This window comes from Megalops cyprinoides, chromosome 14 (assembly GCF_013368585.1).
Source record: "Megalops cyprinoides isolate fMegCyp1 chromosome 14, fMegCyp1.pri, whole genome shotgun sequence".
NCBI lineage: Eukaryota > Metazoa > Chordata > Actinopteri > Elopiformes > Megalopidae > Megalops > Megalops cyprinoides.
The window spans coordinates 19,295,163-19,311,517 of record NC_050596.1 but is presented as its reverse complement, the minus strand read 5'-3'; the positions used below and the strand labels follow the sequence as shown (position 1 = coordinate 19,311,517).

At 45.1% G+C, this 16,355-nt stretch overlaps 3 protein-coding genes across 4 annotated transcripts; 2 read left to right on the top strand and 1 right to left on the bottom strand.

Annotated features, from left to right (window-relative positions):
* The first annotated feature begins 262 nt into the window (after positions 1–262).
* Positions 263–1,285, top strand: LOC118789280 (G-protein coupled bile acid receptor 1-like). Its single transcript, XM_036545623.1, has one exon. It carries the CDS (start codon positions 263–265, stop codon positions 1,283–1,285), a length of 1,023 nt encoding a protein of 340 aa, XP_036401516.1.
* A 2,761-nt stretch (positions 1,286–4,046) lies between these two features.
* Positions 4,047–11,711, bottom strand: LOC118788857 (intermediate filament protein ON3-like). Its single transcript, XM_036545009.1, has 9 exons — positions 11,496–11,711; positions 8,290–8,498; positions 7,185–7,245; positions 6,277–6,372; positions 6,005–6,169; positions 5,422–5,547; positions 4,837–5,057; positions 4,697–4,749; positions 4,047–4,122 (listed from the first exon to the last, which is right to left on the bottom strand). Exons 1-9 carry the CDS (start codon positions 11,664–11,666, stop codon positions 4,115–4,117), a joined length of 1,110 nt encoding a protein of 369 aa, XP_036400902.1. The 5' UTR covers positions 11,667–11,711; the 3' UTR covers positions 4,047–4,114.
* Positions 11,712–12,582: 871 nt separating this feature from the next.
* LOC118788958 (keratin, type I cytoskeletal 18-like) lies at positions 12,583–16,154 on the top strand. Of its 2 annotated transcripts, XM_036545184.1 has the most exons (8): positions 12,583–13,018; positions 13,305–13,387; positions 14,099–14,255; positions 14,383–14,547; positions 14,641–14,766; positions 15,057–15,283; positions 15,479–15,513; positions 15,980–16,154. In XM_036545184.1, the coding sequence occupies exons 1-8, from the start codon at positions 12,635–12,637 to the stop codon at positions 16,066–16,068; spliced, it is 1,266 nt and encodes a 421-aa protein (XP_036401077.1). In that variant the 5' UTR covers positions 12,583–12,634; the 3' UTR covers positions 16,069–16,154. The 2 variants fall into 2 exon arrangements, with proteins under 2 accessions (XP_036401077.1, XP_036401078.1); XM_036545185.1 differs by lacking the exon at positions 15,479–15,513.
* The last annotated feature ends 201 nt before the right edge of the window (positions 16,155–16,355 follow it).

The following is a 16,355-nucleotide window of genomic DNA, read 5'->3' as shown; positions in this document are numbered from 1 at the left end:
GAAAAAAATGTATTGTAAGTTCTTTTTGGTCTGAATAAAAACAATAAATTGTCATCAAATTATAACTGTATGTCATTTTACTATCGCCCTGAAATTCAAATCCATTTCAAACACCATTCGACAATACGCTCAGTTGAAAGCCCTCTTTCTGACCTCCTGTTCCTCCTTCCTGTTTTTTTCCTCCAGCTCATCCTCCTGTTACCTGCAAGGGGGGGAGGCCAGGCCACCTGGGACGGGGAGGGCGGAGCCTGAGCCACCAGCCATGACGTACAATGACTCCCTGCGAGAACAGGAAAGACTCATTTACTGCATCACCGTGCCCCTGTCCACCGTCATCATCCTGGCCAACCTGCTGATCATCCTGGGCATCGCCTGCAACCGGAACCTCCACAACACGCCCAACTACTTTTTCCTCAGCCTGCTGGTGGCCGACCTGTGCACTGGCGTGGCCCTGCCCTTCATCCCCTGGATGGGCCTCAACCGCAAGCTGGACTTCCAGGCCTGCCTGCTGGTGCACATCTTCCCCAACTTCCTCTTCCTGTCCTTTCTCTTCAACCTGGTGATGGTGCACTACGAGCGCTACCTCTGCATCGTCAGCCCGCTCCACTACAGCCGCTTCTGGGTCCACCGCTGCTTCCCGCTGGCGCTGCTGGCCGTCTGGGTCCCGCCGCTGCTCTACGCATCCCTGCCCGCTTTCGGCTGGAATAACAGGGCAGAGTACGGGGGGGAGGAGTGCAGCGGGAACTGCTCAGGCAGGGTCGCCCCCGACGAGGAGGGCTGCTCCTACAAGCTGGTCTTCCCCAATGCCTTCATCTACCTGGAGGTGTATGGGCTGCTGGTGCCGGCCATCCTCTCCATCGTGCTGATGACGGGGCGGGTGCTGTGGATCACCCGGGGCCAGCTGCGGCACATCTGCAGGCTCCACCGGGCCGTGGGCCGGGTGCAGGCCTCCGACCGGGAGCACCGCCTCAACCTGCGCTACGCCAAGTGCGTGGCGGCCGTCTCGCTCAGCTTTCTGGCCTGCTGGGTGCCCTACATCATCTACACGCACGTCTCCCTGGCCATGCTGCAGAGGAGCGTGCTCCAGGACCGGCTGCAGAGCGAGGCACGGCAAACCTCCTCCACCCTCATCGTCCTCTCCTGCACAGGGATCGGGAGCATGGCCATCATCCCCGTCATCCTGGGCCTGGGGAACCGGGAGTACACCGACCCCGCCCGGAAACTGTTCTGCAAGCTGCGGGCCCGCTGGAGGAGAGCACCTGAGACAGAGGACATAGAGCTGTGAGGATCCAACCTGCCTCAGGGGATTCTGGGATATGGGTGTCACTCTGTGAATACCTGGGCTACCCCAGAGGATTCAGTGATTTCTCTCATAGATAACTAATTTCCCCTTGGGATAAACGCTTGATATATATGGTCCTTTGTTTACATCTTTAATGAGAACATTGTGAAGATGCATGAAGCAAGCAAATATGGTGGAAGAAAATTCTGATACTCTGTTTGAATTAAGTTAACTATTCTTTGGACATGGGATGTGGACAATTGCTTTAGAAGTGCTGTATGAAGTGTATAACTACTTGAAACTGCAGTATTTGCTGTCACTGACCAAAATCTATAATACACACATAATGTGTTTGAATAAGTTGTACTTTTGAGCACAAATTATTCTTTGTCTGTGTCGGCACAGTGCTACTTACAGTGAACTTAGAGTAAGTAGAGAACATTTTAAATTGAAAACTCCTCAGATGCAAAATTGTGAGTCTAGGCTTGTGAAAGATTCACATAATGACTGATTTTATTTTTGGGATAATCCTTTATTAACGTCTCTCCCTATACTCTTTTGCAGACAAGAACGTAACTTTAAAAACAAATTATAAATGTTTGGATTCTTCATCTTATTTTGCTTTGAATTATATGGAACCTATTTAGACAAGTCAATATTAGATGTCAGTCTTGAAAAACGTCCTTTGTATGGGCTGATCTGACCCCTGAACGTTACAGCACATTAATTACACCTAGTATTGAGATACTGTTTTAACAGAGCAGATAGAGAATCAGGGGTTTAAGGGTTTGTGTGCGTGGTGCTCAGTGGGTGGGGGGAGGGAGGGGGGGGTGCGACTCAGAAAAGCCAAAGAGGCAGAAAAAGGAGGATTTTTTTCCATGTGAGATGATCCACATTGGACTGGGACTGGGACTGGGAATGTCTTCAGAACTGCTCTGACTAACATTTATTTCCCGCCCAGCCTAAACATTCATGACAAGAATCACCTGGGTCTGGCCAAAATGTCATCTGTGAATGGGATCTGAAACGAGGAAGACTAGGGAGCAGTGGTAACACATTGGTGTTAAATTTGAAATATCTGTAAATTTCAAAAAGGATTGGAAAGGTTGAAACATTTGTTTCGTCACCTTCACTGACCACAGTAAAATCATTTGAATGAATCATCATCATGGGAAATGAAAGTTTATACGAAACTGGTTGCTTTACATTCTGAGTTTGTTTAATTTTCATAAGATCCTATTCACATCCATTTCCAAGGAGCCCATCTCAACAAGCGCTTTGTCTGGAAAGGAGCCCATTTCTGCATAATCCTTGCAGAATGGAACTAAAGCTACTTTTCTTAATGGACTGCCTCTCTTCTTTACCTGCATAAAGAACACAAAATAAAAAGTGTATCGATATCACTAATCATTCATTTACAAACACTTATCCTATAACACAATAACACTTTACTCATTAATTAAAATTTTCTGTTCTTTTAACCTGGTATTAAAATAATAAATAGTGTATCCAATATGCAATCAGCAGAAAGTATCCTGTAGCTGTGTCATTGTGTACATTAGTGAAGCTTCCAGACAGTACACAAAGGCTTTAAATCACTCAGCTCACACTGTAACCACCAAAGATTTTTGCATTCCAAACTAAACGTTATGAATGATGTCCGAAGACCACACAGGGGCCAGAAGGTGATGCCACAGTGCTCTGAATGATGTCGTAATGACACTGACCAAAACAACACCCATCTTGCCTATTCAGTCAGCATGTGTCGCACCGTGAGAAAGTAATCCCAATCCCAAAGGTGTTTGTCGAGCATTTCATATTTGGTTTCTACGTCCAGTGAGGACGTCAGGCATGTTCTGTCCTCTTTCCTGTTTGTATAAATCCTGTAAATAAAGATAAAACTGCTGCTATTTTATTTATGAGAGTGGCTTTATGGCAGCATTTTTGATGAAATTTTTGATAAAAAATTGATTTTTGGTCTGAATGTCTATAAGCATTAAACATATTTTTAAATTTATGAAATGGTTAGTGTATGCCTAAAATACATAAACAGTGTTGGTGTTTGCATTCTTAAAAAGAAGGATTATCTCTTGCCATGAGCTGAAATCGACAGTGACACAAACACACAGACACATATATACACACATAACAGCACAATGCTTGCACCAATGTTTCCTTTTATTTTTCAATTTGTACAGCATTCAGGATGTGCTGAAACATTTGCTTTACATCTCAGATAAGAGCAGTCAAAGAAAGAAGTGCTGCTCAATTTAGGAAAAAAAAAGAACCCACCACATTCCAAAACCTCTCTGTCTATTTTATCATGAAACACTCCCAGGGAGAAGGTGCCCGTGTTACAGTCTCTGTCACAAATCGCAGGCTTTATATTGAAAAATAAAACAAAAACAGGACAAATAACGAGCATGTTCCCCAAAAACACCAATAACCCCTGGTACAGAAAGCAAGCGAAGTGTTGTGAGAGTGACCAGTAACCAAGCTCCTGACCTTTACTTCCACAAAATCCAAGCCAATGTCACAGCCCTACTTAAGGTCACGGATTAGGGTGAAATGAGAAACAGTGACCCACCAGTCCATCTCACTCATGGAGGAGACAGATCACAGGGTCACAATGGCTGTGGCAAGAACCCCCCCAGGTGTTCCCTTATTCCTCAGAGATGTGACTGCTCTCGGAGATGATCTTGCCATCCTTGGTCTCAATGGTTTTGATGAGCACGGTTTTCTTGGGGGTGGATTTAGGAGGGTTGAGAGGGCTGACCTTAGGGGGCTCCTGACTTCGCTGGTTGTCTGCATAAGCAAGGCATGGGGGGCGTTTTAGAAATCTGAGCGAAAGATGAGACAAGTTTGTTTTAGCAGGGTGTTACTTCAGCACACCCCACAGCACACGCAGCTCCCTTTATAAAACAGGAAGCTAAACACTCTCTTTAGTGCCCTAATTCACAGCCCAGAGGATCATGGGATTTCAAGAGGACACAAGAAAAGGAAAGCTATTAGTATCAGCCCTGAGTCAGGCATCGGGGAACATGCAAAAGGTGATGAGAGGATTATGGGTAGGTCTTATGAGAAATGCCATAGGACTACAGTCAATGTTTAGATATCATGGAGGTATGCAGTCAGTACACAGGTTAACATTCTTGCTAAATGTTAAAGAAGAGGTGAGCGTTTTGATAGGGCTGTCCTTCCTCCGATGCAAATGTAATGCCACACAGTGATCTTTGTTTCATTCTATCATCGTTTGTGTCCTCTGTTATCATTATGGCATACAGCTTTAAGTGTAGTGTTCCCAAAGCACCTCTTAGCCACATTGAGTATAATGATCTTTATAAGAAGTCATTACTGAAAGTGTCATAAAAAGGATCAGTGACTAAACTGTGATGAGATGGGCGGCTTTCTTACCCAGCTGATCAATGGGGTCACGGCGAAGAGCACCTCTGTCCTGGTTAGCAAGTCTACACAGAGAAAACAGACAGTCTGTAAGTCTGACATCTAAAACCGAGTCTGTGCGCACTGCACACACGACCCACCCGCCCCCTCACCTCATTTCCTCCCCTTCCAGCAGCTTCCTGTAGGTGGCGATCTCGATGTCCAGGGCCAGCTTGACGTTCATGAGCTCCTGGTACTCGCGCACCTGCCGCGCCATGTCCTGCTTGGCCTTCTTCAGCGCCTCCTCCAGCATGCGGATCTGCTCCTTGGCCTGCTCCCGTGCCCGTTCGCCCTGCTGCTCCGCGTCCATGATGGCCTTCTCCAGGTTCTCCTTCTGCAGGGAGAGAGCGGAGGGGACGGCGGGAGAGGCAGGAGACAAGAAAAGGGGAAGAGGACAGACAAAGGGGGAGGGGACAGGGGAGGGGACACACGAAGTGACAGGGGACAGAAATAGGGTGAGGAGACAGGAGAAGAGGGAGGGGATAGAGAGGAGGGCGGAGAGAGGGACAGAGGGGCAGGGGGAGAGAGTGCAGGTTATTGGGAGGAAGGGGGAGGGAGCGATTTAGGGAGAATGAGAGGCAGACAGATGGATGTAAATGTGATTAAAAAAAATGATAATGATCTCCATGATTAAACTTCCAACACTTGTGTTCATCCCAAACTGTCTCTTTGGAGTGGGACTTGGGACTGAGGCTCACCTGTCTCTTCAGGGCCTCCAGCTCGGAGCTGATTCTCTGGATGTGACGCTGCAGCTCAGCAATCTCCTTCCTGATGTCCCGCAGCTCGTGCTCATGCTTTCCTGCCTCCGCGGTCATGTCATTCATCTGTGAGAGGAAACCAAGGAGTTACCAAGCAGCGATTGCTCTCTTACACTTGCGCAAAATGAGCTTGTCATGAGGACACACTCTACAGATAAAAAGTATAAACAACGTTTAGGATTTTTCTTTTAAAACTAGAAAGTTAAAGCTTGTCAATGTCTCCATTATACTCTATCTAGCATTGATGTAGCATAGCAACACTAAAAGTTTAATTATTGTGATATTATATGTAAATAATCCTATCAAATACAAATAATAATAGTAGCTACAATATGTAATTGTTGTATGCACATAACCATCAACCACAAAGTATGAAGACTTGGTCAGATTTCACTACTCTGAGCATATTTCACATACAGAGCTAAGAAGTGGTACATTTGAGAGCGTTAGACCCAATTGAATAAGTGTTGGCCCTATCCCCAGTAACAGAGGGGGTTGACCCCTTGCACAGGCGTGAGCTGACCCTCTTCTTATTCCAGCGTTCGGCCTCCTCCCGCCCACGGGCTGCCATGTCCTCGTATTGAGCCTTGACCTCCTGCACGATCTCGTTCATGTCCAGGGCCCGTGCATTGTCCACCTCCAGGACCACTGTGGTGTTCTGGATCTGGGACTGCAGCTCCTTAATTTCCTGGGTAGAGAAGGATGGGGAAATCAGGTGCGAGGGAATGGCGTGCGGGGAGGGACCCCCGTGCAGAGAGCAAGGACCGCCATTGGGTGGTCAAATCAGAGTCTTACCTCATCATAGCCACGCCTCAGGAAGTCCAGCTCGCTCAACAGATCCTCCAGCTCCAGCTCCAGGTCCACCTTCTGCAGGTAGGCATCGTCCACGTCCTGAAAGACACCAATCACAAAGCTTCCCCCCCTCAGAAAACACCAATCACAGGCCTCCTGACTTGAGAATACACCATTCACAAAGCTCCTGTCCTTACAAAAGAACTGTTCACAGTAGAATACACTAGAACCAGGTATAAGTATGAGGAAAAGTACTAAAACTTTAACAATAACAACCGCCATAAGCACTAAACCCAAAAGTCACTCAGAAAGAATAATAATGAGAGCATGCCATTCAGCCCACCAAAGCTCCTCATTTGCCTATTACTGAGAGTGACTATGTCACAGTTTCAAGTTCGGTCTTGAAGGATCCAGCAGTCTCAGACTCCACTTCAAATCTCGGCAAATTGTCACGTGAGTTTATGAAACATTTGTAATTTTAATAACACAACTGTCACTTAAAAGTACAGGGTTAGACACAGCTAACCAAACCATTCGGACAGGAAGTACTGCAGATTTTATGATGCATTTTTAAAGTTGTGATGGCGCTTAAGAGGAAAGTTGGAGCCTTAATCAGGTGTCATAAATAGCTAGAGGGTAGGAAAGAATGTGGCATTTTGTCTGCATGTAACTGAGGCACCAGAGTTATGTAATAATGACAGAGAGCAGTGACAATAACAGCCTGACAGAGGCAATCACTGTAAAAAAAAATACCTTAGAGCTATGAAGTAAATCTAGAGGCATGAAAGTGGCCTAAAGAGGCGCAGATTAAAACACTATTCCAAAGCCTCATGAGTAAAACCTTCAGCCTGCATTTTCCATCATAACAAGGGCCTCCCCAACTGCAAAGGCACCATGTGTAAACGCCGTACCTTCTTGGTGATCACAAAATCGTTCTCCGCCTCGGTCTTCTTTAGGATCTCATCCTCATACCTGTCAAACGCAGATGGTGAGGGGGTCAAAGGTGATGAGAGTGCCTGAATCACACCGTCACTTAGCGGTCTTGGAATGCGCAGGTGCGAAAGAGCAGCTTGCGTGTTGACCTCCAGTTGTAAAAAACTGACCTCAGTGCAATGTTTTAAAGCTTCAGATGCAGTGTGGCTCGCACAAACAGATGCTGGATTGATGGTGGAGAGGGGCCTCCATTAGTGCTCGTAGCTGCTTGTGCTAACAGTTTTGGACAGAACTGGGCAGGAATGTATCCCATAAACACAGTATACATTTGTCACTGAAATATCTATATACACTACTCACCAAAAAATCTATATTGTGATTCAAATGTATCTTGTCTGTTTGTTAATGTGAATTGTATGCGTAAATGTTAATGGCAGATTTTGTCTAAATCCCCACTTCAGATCTCGTCAATAATGGATCTAATTCCAAAACTTAACTTCAGACAAGATAATTGTCTGTGTAATTGCCTATGTCTAGCTTGTGTCTAGCCAGGCATTGGCTAACAAGCCCCAGCTGCCTCACTGGAGGCATGTTAAATAGAGATGTGTGTGCTCAGATTCCTGTGTTTTATGTTGAAGTTTGATTTTTTTACCTTTATCTCCCACTGTTTTTACGTGTGGTGCATAAGTTAGCACCATTAATAATTTGATAAAGATTTTACTTTAGTTTACGATTTGTAATTTTGGTGGCATCTTTATTGCATGTGGATACACTTCTGCATGCCAGACTTAACACAGAGCATTCAGTTGCATTTCTTCTCTTGGAGATAACTTGCTATCTGCACATACCTCTGTACCTTACAGAGACATGAGCCAATGGAAATAAGCACCACAGCCAGAGTTATTTTTCTAACTAAAACATCTGATCAGGTAGGCCACTTTGCTATATGATTTGGACAATTTGGCTTTGTGGGGAAATTATTCCAGCTAACAGGACATTTCTTTTGCAAGGGCTCAAACCACACATTCCCCTGCACATGCGCACTTGGGTTCTGATCCGTTCCACTCTGGGACAGCAACTCACGTTCTCTTTTTGTGGTCCAGATCGTCCTGAGTGCGGTCCAGTTCGGACTGCAGCTTCTGGCGGTCCACGGCCAGCCCCTCCACCTGTCGCTGCAAGTTATTGGTGAGCTCATCCACGATGTCATCGATGTTGCCCTTGTAGCTCTCCTGCTCCAGCAGGATCTTCAGCCGGGTTTCCAGAACCTTGTTCTGCCGCTCAAGGTGTTGAACCTAGAACAACGGGGGCAATGTCTGACTGAGGTTTGCCTGAATAAACTGAGTAATCGCATCATATTATGTGCAGATGCTGTTTGATGCTTTGCTTCTGTGCAGCAACTAAAACGTGATAATCTCTGAGCCATCAAAAGCAGTCAGAATACCAGGACACAATTCTCTGACCGAAAACTTCACCAAATCTACAGGAAATGTGTAAAGGGGGTTAAATTGAACCTGGATATGCCAGTGAAAATCTGTTCTGAGTTAAAACTCAGGACTGTTTCACTCTCTCAGTCTCACTGCAAAAGCCTTCCTAATAGCGAGTGACTCTTCTTCTGCTCCCGTTGCACGTCAGACATAAGCGCTCCTGTGTTATTGTTCTGGAGAAATATTTGTTCAAAGCCTCAATTACCAGTCGGAGCGTGCCAGCGTTCGGAATGCGATTCTGCAGATAAGCGACAAACGCTGCCAAAAAGTTGGCCTGCGGCTGTGGACCAGAGGGCTGTGCCTCTCAGCCTCTGCAATCCTGACAGCCTGGAGGCCCAGGGTGTAATTACACTTTTGCTGCAAACAGACAGACACATAAGTGACTGCTGTCTCTGGGGTTTATGGGGAGCACACACCTGCCTTAAAATCATGGGATTTCTCTGTACTTTTCAGTCTCTACTTTCCAGCCCAACAGCTGGCCCATGCCTCACATAACGCAAAGAAAAGTGCTAATGTGACAGACACCACAGTTCAGCCCACCTACAGTCATGTTACCATTATGCCCACCTACAGTCATGTTACCATTATGTAAAGACAAGAAAAACAAAAACTGTAATTAGACATACTGTGATATGTACATATTTTATGTACATATTTTACTGTCATATTTTATTTGACAGTACTAGTCAAAAGTTTGGACACAAATTTTACTCTTTATTTTTACTATTTTCCGTATTTTAGAATAATAGTAAAGGCATAACAACTATTGAATAACAGGAATGGAATCATGCAGTGACCAAAAAAGTGTTTAACAATTCAAAATTATCTTATATTTTACATTCTTCAAAGTAGCCAAAAATATGTTTTAAAAATTGGAAGGAAATTCATATATGGACATCAACCTCACTATTTATATTTTTGTAAGAGATACATTTCAAGCATTTTAGCATACGTATTTAGTTAAAAATATATTTGAATGCATGTTTTCTATTATCTTAATCAGGTGTATCCTTGAGTGGCTTTGGGGAAACATGCACCACACAGTGCAGTTCCAAGTGTTCTTTAATGCAAAAGAATACACATACCTGTGTGTTCATTAAATGTACTGATATAAAACACCAAATACAATGTAAAAGACTGCAGATAAAGATAATGTAGCCAAGGCCATTAGATCAGTCAACTATGGTGTATAATTTATCGCCAGAGGGATCGCGTCGGTTCACAGGAATAACTATTTCCTGTCATTTGTCTTTAAACGAGGCGTCAGCTCTAGATGGTCGGGCTAGTCTTTAAAGCTCAGAGTAAAAGGATAATAATGTGGTAGAAACATGGTCTTGTCGAGCTAAGATGACATTACCAGGCATCTTCGTAAGGCGTCGTTTACTCAGCGACAAATAGCAAAATAAAATGGGACCGAAATTGTATCGTGTCAGAGCTATAATGTGCTTCCCAATGCACAGTTGGGAGATAGGGGTACCAGAGAAATTCCTCGCTGTGGATTCCTCGCTTTCATTCTTCTGCACAGAGAGAATGCATACGTTTCGCAAGTGCAGATGTATACGAAAAGTCTAATTTCGCGTACAATAGCCTAACCAGTGAGGTTTCCTGTTGGCCGCTGCGTAAATTTTACGACATGGCCATTTTATTATTATGAGTCGAGACCGGTTTCCCATCTTTCGTTTGGGCAAGTTATAGGACATGCCAACGACAGACGAGATCCTTTCACTTGTGGCCTACATCGTGACGCACAGAGGTTCAGAGAGTTTAAGAATTCCATCTTTGATCTCTGCACTCTGTTTTAAGTGTTACTTGTCCAGGGTATATTCTTTAAAGAACATTATGTCAGATTTTCCTACTGTACCACGCAGGCTTTAACGACTATGCTATGAGCGAGCAACCCTCATAAGAACAACGAAAACACCAGTCTCTTAAAATGACTTCCTAAAATGCTGGTTATATTATGAGATATTAAAGTAAAATGGAGCTCAACCTGCAAAAATTGAATTAGCATGTTAAAACATGTGAAAAATAATAATGTAATAATAAGGTGCAGCTCCTTTAGCAATTTTTTCATTAATCTCCTTGTTCATACAAAGTTCCAAAGAGTTACTCTGAAGAATGTCTAATACGTGTAGTAGAGTTTTGTTTGTTTTTACAACTTATCATTTTTAATGTAGCATACATTATTTTCTTGGAAACATTCAGTTAATGGTATTAGCTAATTCCAAAGCAGGAGAACATTTACAGGGGTACTAAGGGGGCCACACCCGTCTGAATCAGAGAGGGTTAAAGGCATCATTATAAAATTGTATTGTTTATGGAGATATATCGATATGTAGAATAACAATTTGAATGAAATGAAATTTTCATGAACATTTTGGATTGCATTACTTGAGCTACTTGCTGTACACCGATGTTCACCTGATGTGCGCTGTTTTTTTTTAGGTACAGCAGATGGCGCTCTTCATCAAGTGCCGAACCAATGTACCTGCTCCTGCACGATTTGGCTGTCAGGTGCATCTTTTTGCTCAGTATGAAGTGTAGCATCCCTTCTCGCTGATAGTACACTCTGGATAAGTGACTCCAGCTGAACGAGCACGCAGAGTTTCAGCGTGACTTTTTAAATTTAAAAATAATAGTAATTTTATTTGGCTTGGAATAAATCATGAATAATCATAAAGACTCTTAGGTCATTTCAGTCATTGACAGAAAGCGCATGTAAAAGAACCCTAGAGAGATTAGAGATTAGATTACAGATTCTCGCTGCTGGTTTAAGTGAAGTGTAGAAGCGGAGCACATACTAACCTTCTCGATGAAATTCACGAATTTGTTGTTCAGCCCCACGATCTGGTCTTTCTCCTGGGATTTGGCCTGGTGGTCTCGTGGATCCAGCTCGGCGTTAGGGTTGCCGCGCAGTAGGGCAGGGTTCGTCGGCGGAATGGCACTGCGTGATCCGATGGGCTTGCTACTTGCCATCTTGGTACTTAATGAAGTTAACTCTTTTGAGAAGAGACTGATGCAAGCAAGACACCTGAGCGCCACGCCACCGAAGCGAGACATCTGAGTATATATAGCTCCGTGGAGACTTCCTCTCATGAATTATTCATCCCGTGAGCGTTTAGCGTCCAACCCACTTGACCACCTGGCATGTGACAATTTTCCACGGAAAAATTCCAGACAGGCTTGAATCTGAGATGAAAAACATTACCTGCTAGGTCGGACTACTAGGCTATCGACAAGAAGGTATTATTTAAAAGAATGTAAAAAGTGAAGTATAATTTTTTATGAAACACGACTAAATCACGAATCCCCAGTGAATGACCTCTTGAAAGAGGAATTTTCCCCCATTTAAATAGTTTAAATGTAGGTTACAAATTAAAGTTATTTCATACTCCAATAGGTTACGTTTCACAGGTTTCTTGTTTTGCAAAGTTTTTTGTACCGCATCCAGTGAAATCATAGATTTATTTTCAGTAATGGCTCATTCGAATATTAATGCCAAGGATGTCATTTTAGTAGGAAATGTTAAAAGGAGCACACACAAAACGAAATTGATTTTAATATTGAAAGAAATAAAATCTACGCCAATGCAAATTTTGTTGTAAATGTTCATACAAATTAAGCCACCAATTTGCCTGTGCCTGTGCATATTGATGGCATTTATTTATTTTTTAAAATAGATGTTCAACAATGAATACATATACACAGGAACAAAGGTTGCAAAAGAAGTAGCAGAACCTGAATGGCATCTTAAACCAGGTGACAGAAGTGCGACGGGCGTTATCTCCCCCCCTCGGAATGCCGGACTGGATTCGTCATGACCAGTCAAAGAAAGGTATAAATAGGATTCTGCAACACCTCCATCACAGCACACCTGCGCAGGTACTGCGGCTGCACCACTGCTCTCTCAAGCGAAAGCAACCAAAGTCTTAACTGCCTCCGTCATGTCTCGGAACTTCTCCAGCGCCAGCGCCTCGGGCCCTCAGTCTCAGAGGGGTCCGCGGTCCAGCGCGGGCAGCATGTTCGGGGGAGCGGGGGGGGCCGGTTCCCGCGCCTCCGTGTCCACTCTGCAGGGGCTCACGAACGCGCTGCGCCCCAACTCTCAACCGAACAGCGCAGCCCCTGGCCTCAGCCCCGCAGCCGGCGGTAAAGAAACAATGAAGGGTCTGAACGACCGTCTGGACAAGTATCTGTCCAGGGTGCGAATGCTGGAGAAATCCAACAAAGATCTAGAAGACCAGATCAAAGAAATCCTGCTGAAAAGAGGAGCCACCAATGAGCGAGACTGGAACGCCCACGAGAAGCCGCTGGCTGACCTTAGGAAAAAGGTATACCGTTAATTTCACCCGTTGATAATTTGATGACCATCTAAAGTTTACACATGACGGTCGCGAGTGTATCATTATACTGTAGTACATTCGTTTATATAAACAAGGCGTTAATTGAGGTGGAAAGGTATGATGCCGCACCCAGGTAGTGGTTAATATACTATCATTATTATTAACACCTGAACATGTAAGCAATAATTTAGCCTCCGGTATTAAGTAAGTGATTTTTAAGACAGAGTGTCTGACATCAGGAGCAATAGTTTAGAGACGTCGCTTTCTTCTGCAGATTCGTGAAATGACCATGGAAAATGCACGCCTCCTGCTGCGGATTGACAACGCCAGACTGGCTGCCGACGATTTCAAAGTCAAGTAAGACATCTTTTGAATTTGTTTCATTTCTGTTCATTTACCTCGTCCGGCGCGACAATTTCGAATGTGACGAATTCGATTTTCTTGTGCTTTTGCATACGTAGCTTGTGTGTACATTTTTTAAGTGTGGTTAATAAGTGAGGCACCTTATGTAGGAGCGCATGTAACGCAAAATATTATTATTAAATATTGACTAATTATTTTATAGCATTATGTTTTGCAGTTGTGCTCATCATTCTCCCATTATTGTCATCGCAATAACTTTAATTTAATTGAGTCTTCAATGTGGGACATAACACGCGCGCATTGTAACAGCCCAAGGCCCAAGATTGTCTCGGTTAACGACGCGCATTAGTTCAAAGTATATCGGAGAGCACAGAATCTTCAAAAAAAAAAAAAAAAAAGGAAAGAAAGAAACTACTTACAAACGAAGTCAAATGGCTTTACGGAAGCAGTTCACACTTAAACAACGTTTGACCAAATTTATACTGTGTAAATACAATATTAGATTTATATTGTAAGTTCAGCGTCATGCACGCTTTTGTAGCCCATAATATAAATTTAATACGAGAAGGTAGACTGATGCCTCAGGCCATTTTCATTTGTCAAGTACTCATTCAGGATAGAAACTATACCGTTACTTCAGTCGCTAAACATAAAGCTGTAGCCAGGATTTGTTTTAAGGTTGTTAACTGGTTGCTCCCACCGTAGGGGTGATTCGGAAAAGGCCATAAGGCACGGTGTTGAGAAGGACGTCGCTGGCCTGCGCAAGATCATGGATGACACTACCCTGAACCGCCTGCAGGTGGAGAGCCAGATCGAGTCTCTGAAGGAGGAGCTGGCTTTTCTGAAGAAGACCCACGAGGAGGTACTCGATCAAAACTACACCTTCTTCACCCTTTATCCCTTCCTCTTTGTGAACAATAAAACACCCGGAGAAGTACAGAGTCTCACCTGTTCGTCCTCCTTCCCCGTCGCCTTGCTCCCCCTCACAGGAAGTGGCCGCCTTGCGCGAGCAGATCAGGGAGTCCAGCGTCAAGGTGGAAATGGACTCCCCCAAGGGTTCCGACCTCAACGACGTCATCTCCAAGATCCGCAGCCAGTACGAGAAGGCTGCGCAGAAGAACCGCGAGGAGACCGAGCTGTGGTACCAGAGCAAGGTGCGGACCGCAACGCTCCCCACCGCCTCTTTCTCCTCCTGCCCAGAGCACCACAAGGCACCGACCCCCTCTCTCTTTGTCCCTCACGCACAGTTTGACAACCTGAAGGCCGAGGTCACCCAGAACACGGAGGCGGCACGGAAAGAGCGAACTGAGCTGAATGAGCTGAGGAGACAGAAGCAGGTTCTGGAGATCGACCTGCAAGCCATCTATAGCTTGGTAAGGCCCCCCGGTCCCACCTGCCCAAGACTGGTGCCCACAGCACTCTAACAACTTTCCAGCTCCTTTTCAGACCTCAGGGAGAGCACCACACAATGAGCTCTGTCCTGCATTAGAGCTCCCAAGGATGCATGACAGGCTCCGTACAGTTCACTTTCAATGAAACAAAACACTCTGCATATGCATGGGTGCCCTTGGCTTGAAAAGATATGTCAGCAAGTTGAAGTTGTGTGGTTGTTAATATGTGAAGAGCAAGGGGACACCCCCGGTGTCTCTTGTGTCTCCCACAGCTCCGCTCCCTGGAGGACACGCTCAACGAGACGGAGGGCCGCAACGCACGCAACATGAGCCAGCTCAACGAGCACCTGCTGAGGCTGGAGTCAGAGCTGGGCCAGGTGCGCGCCCAGATGGAGCGCCAGGCCGCAGACTACCAGGCCCTGCTCAACATCAAGATGAAGCTGGAGGGCGAGATCGCCACCTACAGGCACCTGCTGGAAGGCCTCCCGGATGAAGAGAGGTGAGGGGGAGACCGTTGGGATTTGGGGCCTGGAGACCATATCACACACATGCGCATAGTCTGCCTGTGGCTCCATTTGGTACCACCTCACGTATATGAGGAGCACATCACAGCAGGCATCCGTCTCCAGATAACACCCACACAGCGAAGGTTCCATCGGCATACCTTCTGTGTGTCTCCTTCTCTTGCCTACAGAGCGGACTGGTCTTTAGAGCAGGCTGTGCAGGCGGGTAAGTTTATGTGCCGGCGGTTGAGGTGAATGTCCTGAGGTATGAGAAGCACTGATGAAGCACCTTGCATGCCCACGTGCCCAGCGTGTCTGCACCAATCACACTGCTTCAGCGCCTCTGATCACTGTTCACGTGGCCACTCCTGCCCAAATCTGCATGCTGCCAATCACCACAGCTCGCACTGAGCTCTGCTCAGAAGAGATAAATGACCGCAACGTACTGTATGTAACCCACATTTTAATCAGAATCACACAGAATGAATTGAGAAACATTAATAACACCTTCACTCTGAAGAATAATTGCAAAACTAGACTAAGATGGCTTAAAAATCTATATCAAAAGCATAAGTGGAAATGTGTGTTGTTTGTAGTGCTTTTTCTTGGCATAACTGATAACCTGTTCCAGCTCATATTTTCTCAAGTGTTCAGGGTAATTTCAGAACCCCAAACTCTCTCTCCTGTCTCAGCGCCGGAGTGCGAACAGCAGCAGAACAAAAGTAAGATGGCCAACAGCAACCAGGAGGGGGAGTCCTCAGATGACAGCGCAGCCAAGTAAGAGGAAGAGGAAGATGACGAAGAAGACTAGCTCAGAAAACTAAGAGTTGCTCCTGAATACCAATGAGCCAAGCTGAGTGACATACCGCTGCCCTGGATGTTTTGAAACCCTTTCTTTTTGAGCATGGGCCTTGCCTGTCCCATGAGAAAATGTATCCTTCTTATCATCAATAAATAAACCAATGGTTTCCACTCCAGTCTGTTGCTGCTGCCTCATTATTCACAGTGCAGTTTGCATGGTTTGTGGTGTTTTATTTTTCTCCTATTAATATCGTTACACCACATACC

Bases quoted from the DNA above. Each gene is read 5' to 3' on its own strand.
- LOC118789280 (XM_036545623.1), top strand. From the start codon at position 263: ATGACGTACAATGACTCCCTGCGAGAACAGGAAAGACTCATTTACTGC.
- LOC118788857 (XM_036545009.1), bottom strand. From the start codon at position 11,666: ATGGCAAGTAGCAAGCCCATCGGATCACGCAGTGCCATTCCGCCGACG. The intron at 7,246-8,289 runs GTGAGTTGCTGT...TGCGTTTGACAG, and splicing joins CTGGACCACAAAAAGAGAAC to GTATGAGGATGAGATCCTAA. The intron at 4,750-4,836 runs GTGAGGGGGCGG...TTCTCTGTGTAG, and splicing joins CTGGAAGGGGAGGAAATGAG to ACTTGCTAACCAGGACAGAG.
- LOC118788958 (XM_036545184.1), top strand. From the start codon at position 12,635: ATGTCTCGGAACTTCTCCAGCGCCAGCGCCTCGGGCCCTCAGTCTCAG. The intron at 13,019-13,304 runs GTATACCGTTAA...TTTCTTCTGCAG, and splicing joins TGGCTGACCTTAGGAAAAAG to ATTCGTGAAATGACCATGGA. The intron at 14,256-14,382 runs GTACTCGATCAA...TCCCCCTCACAG, and splicing joins TGAAGAAGACCCACGAGGAG to GAAGTGGCCGCCTTGCGCGA.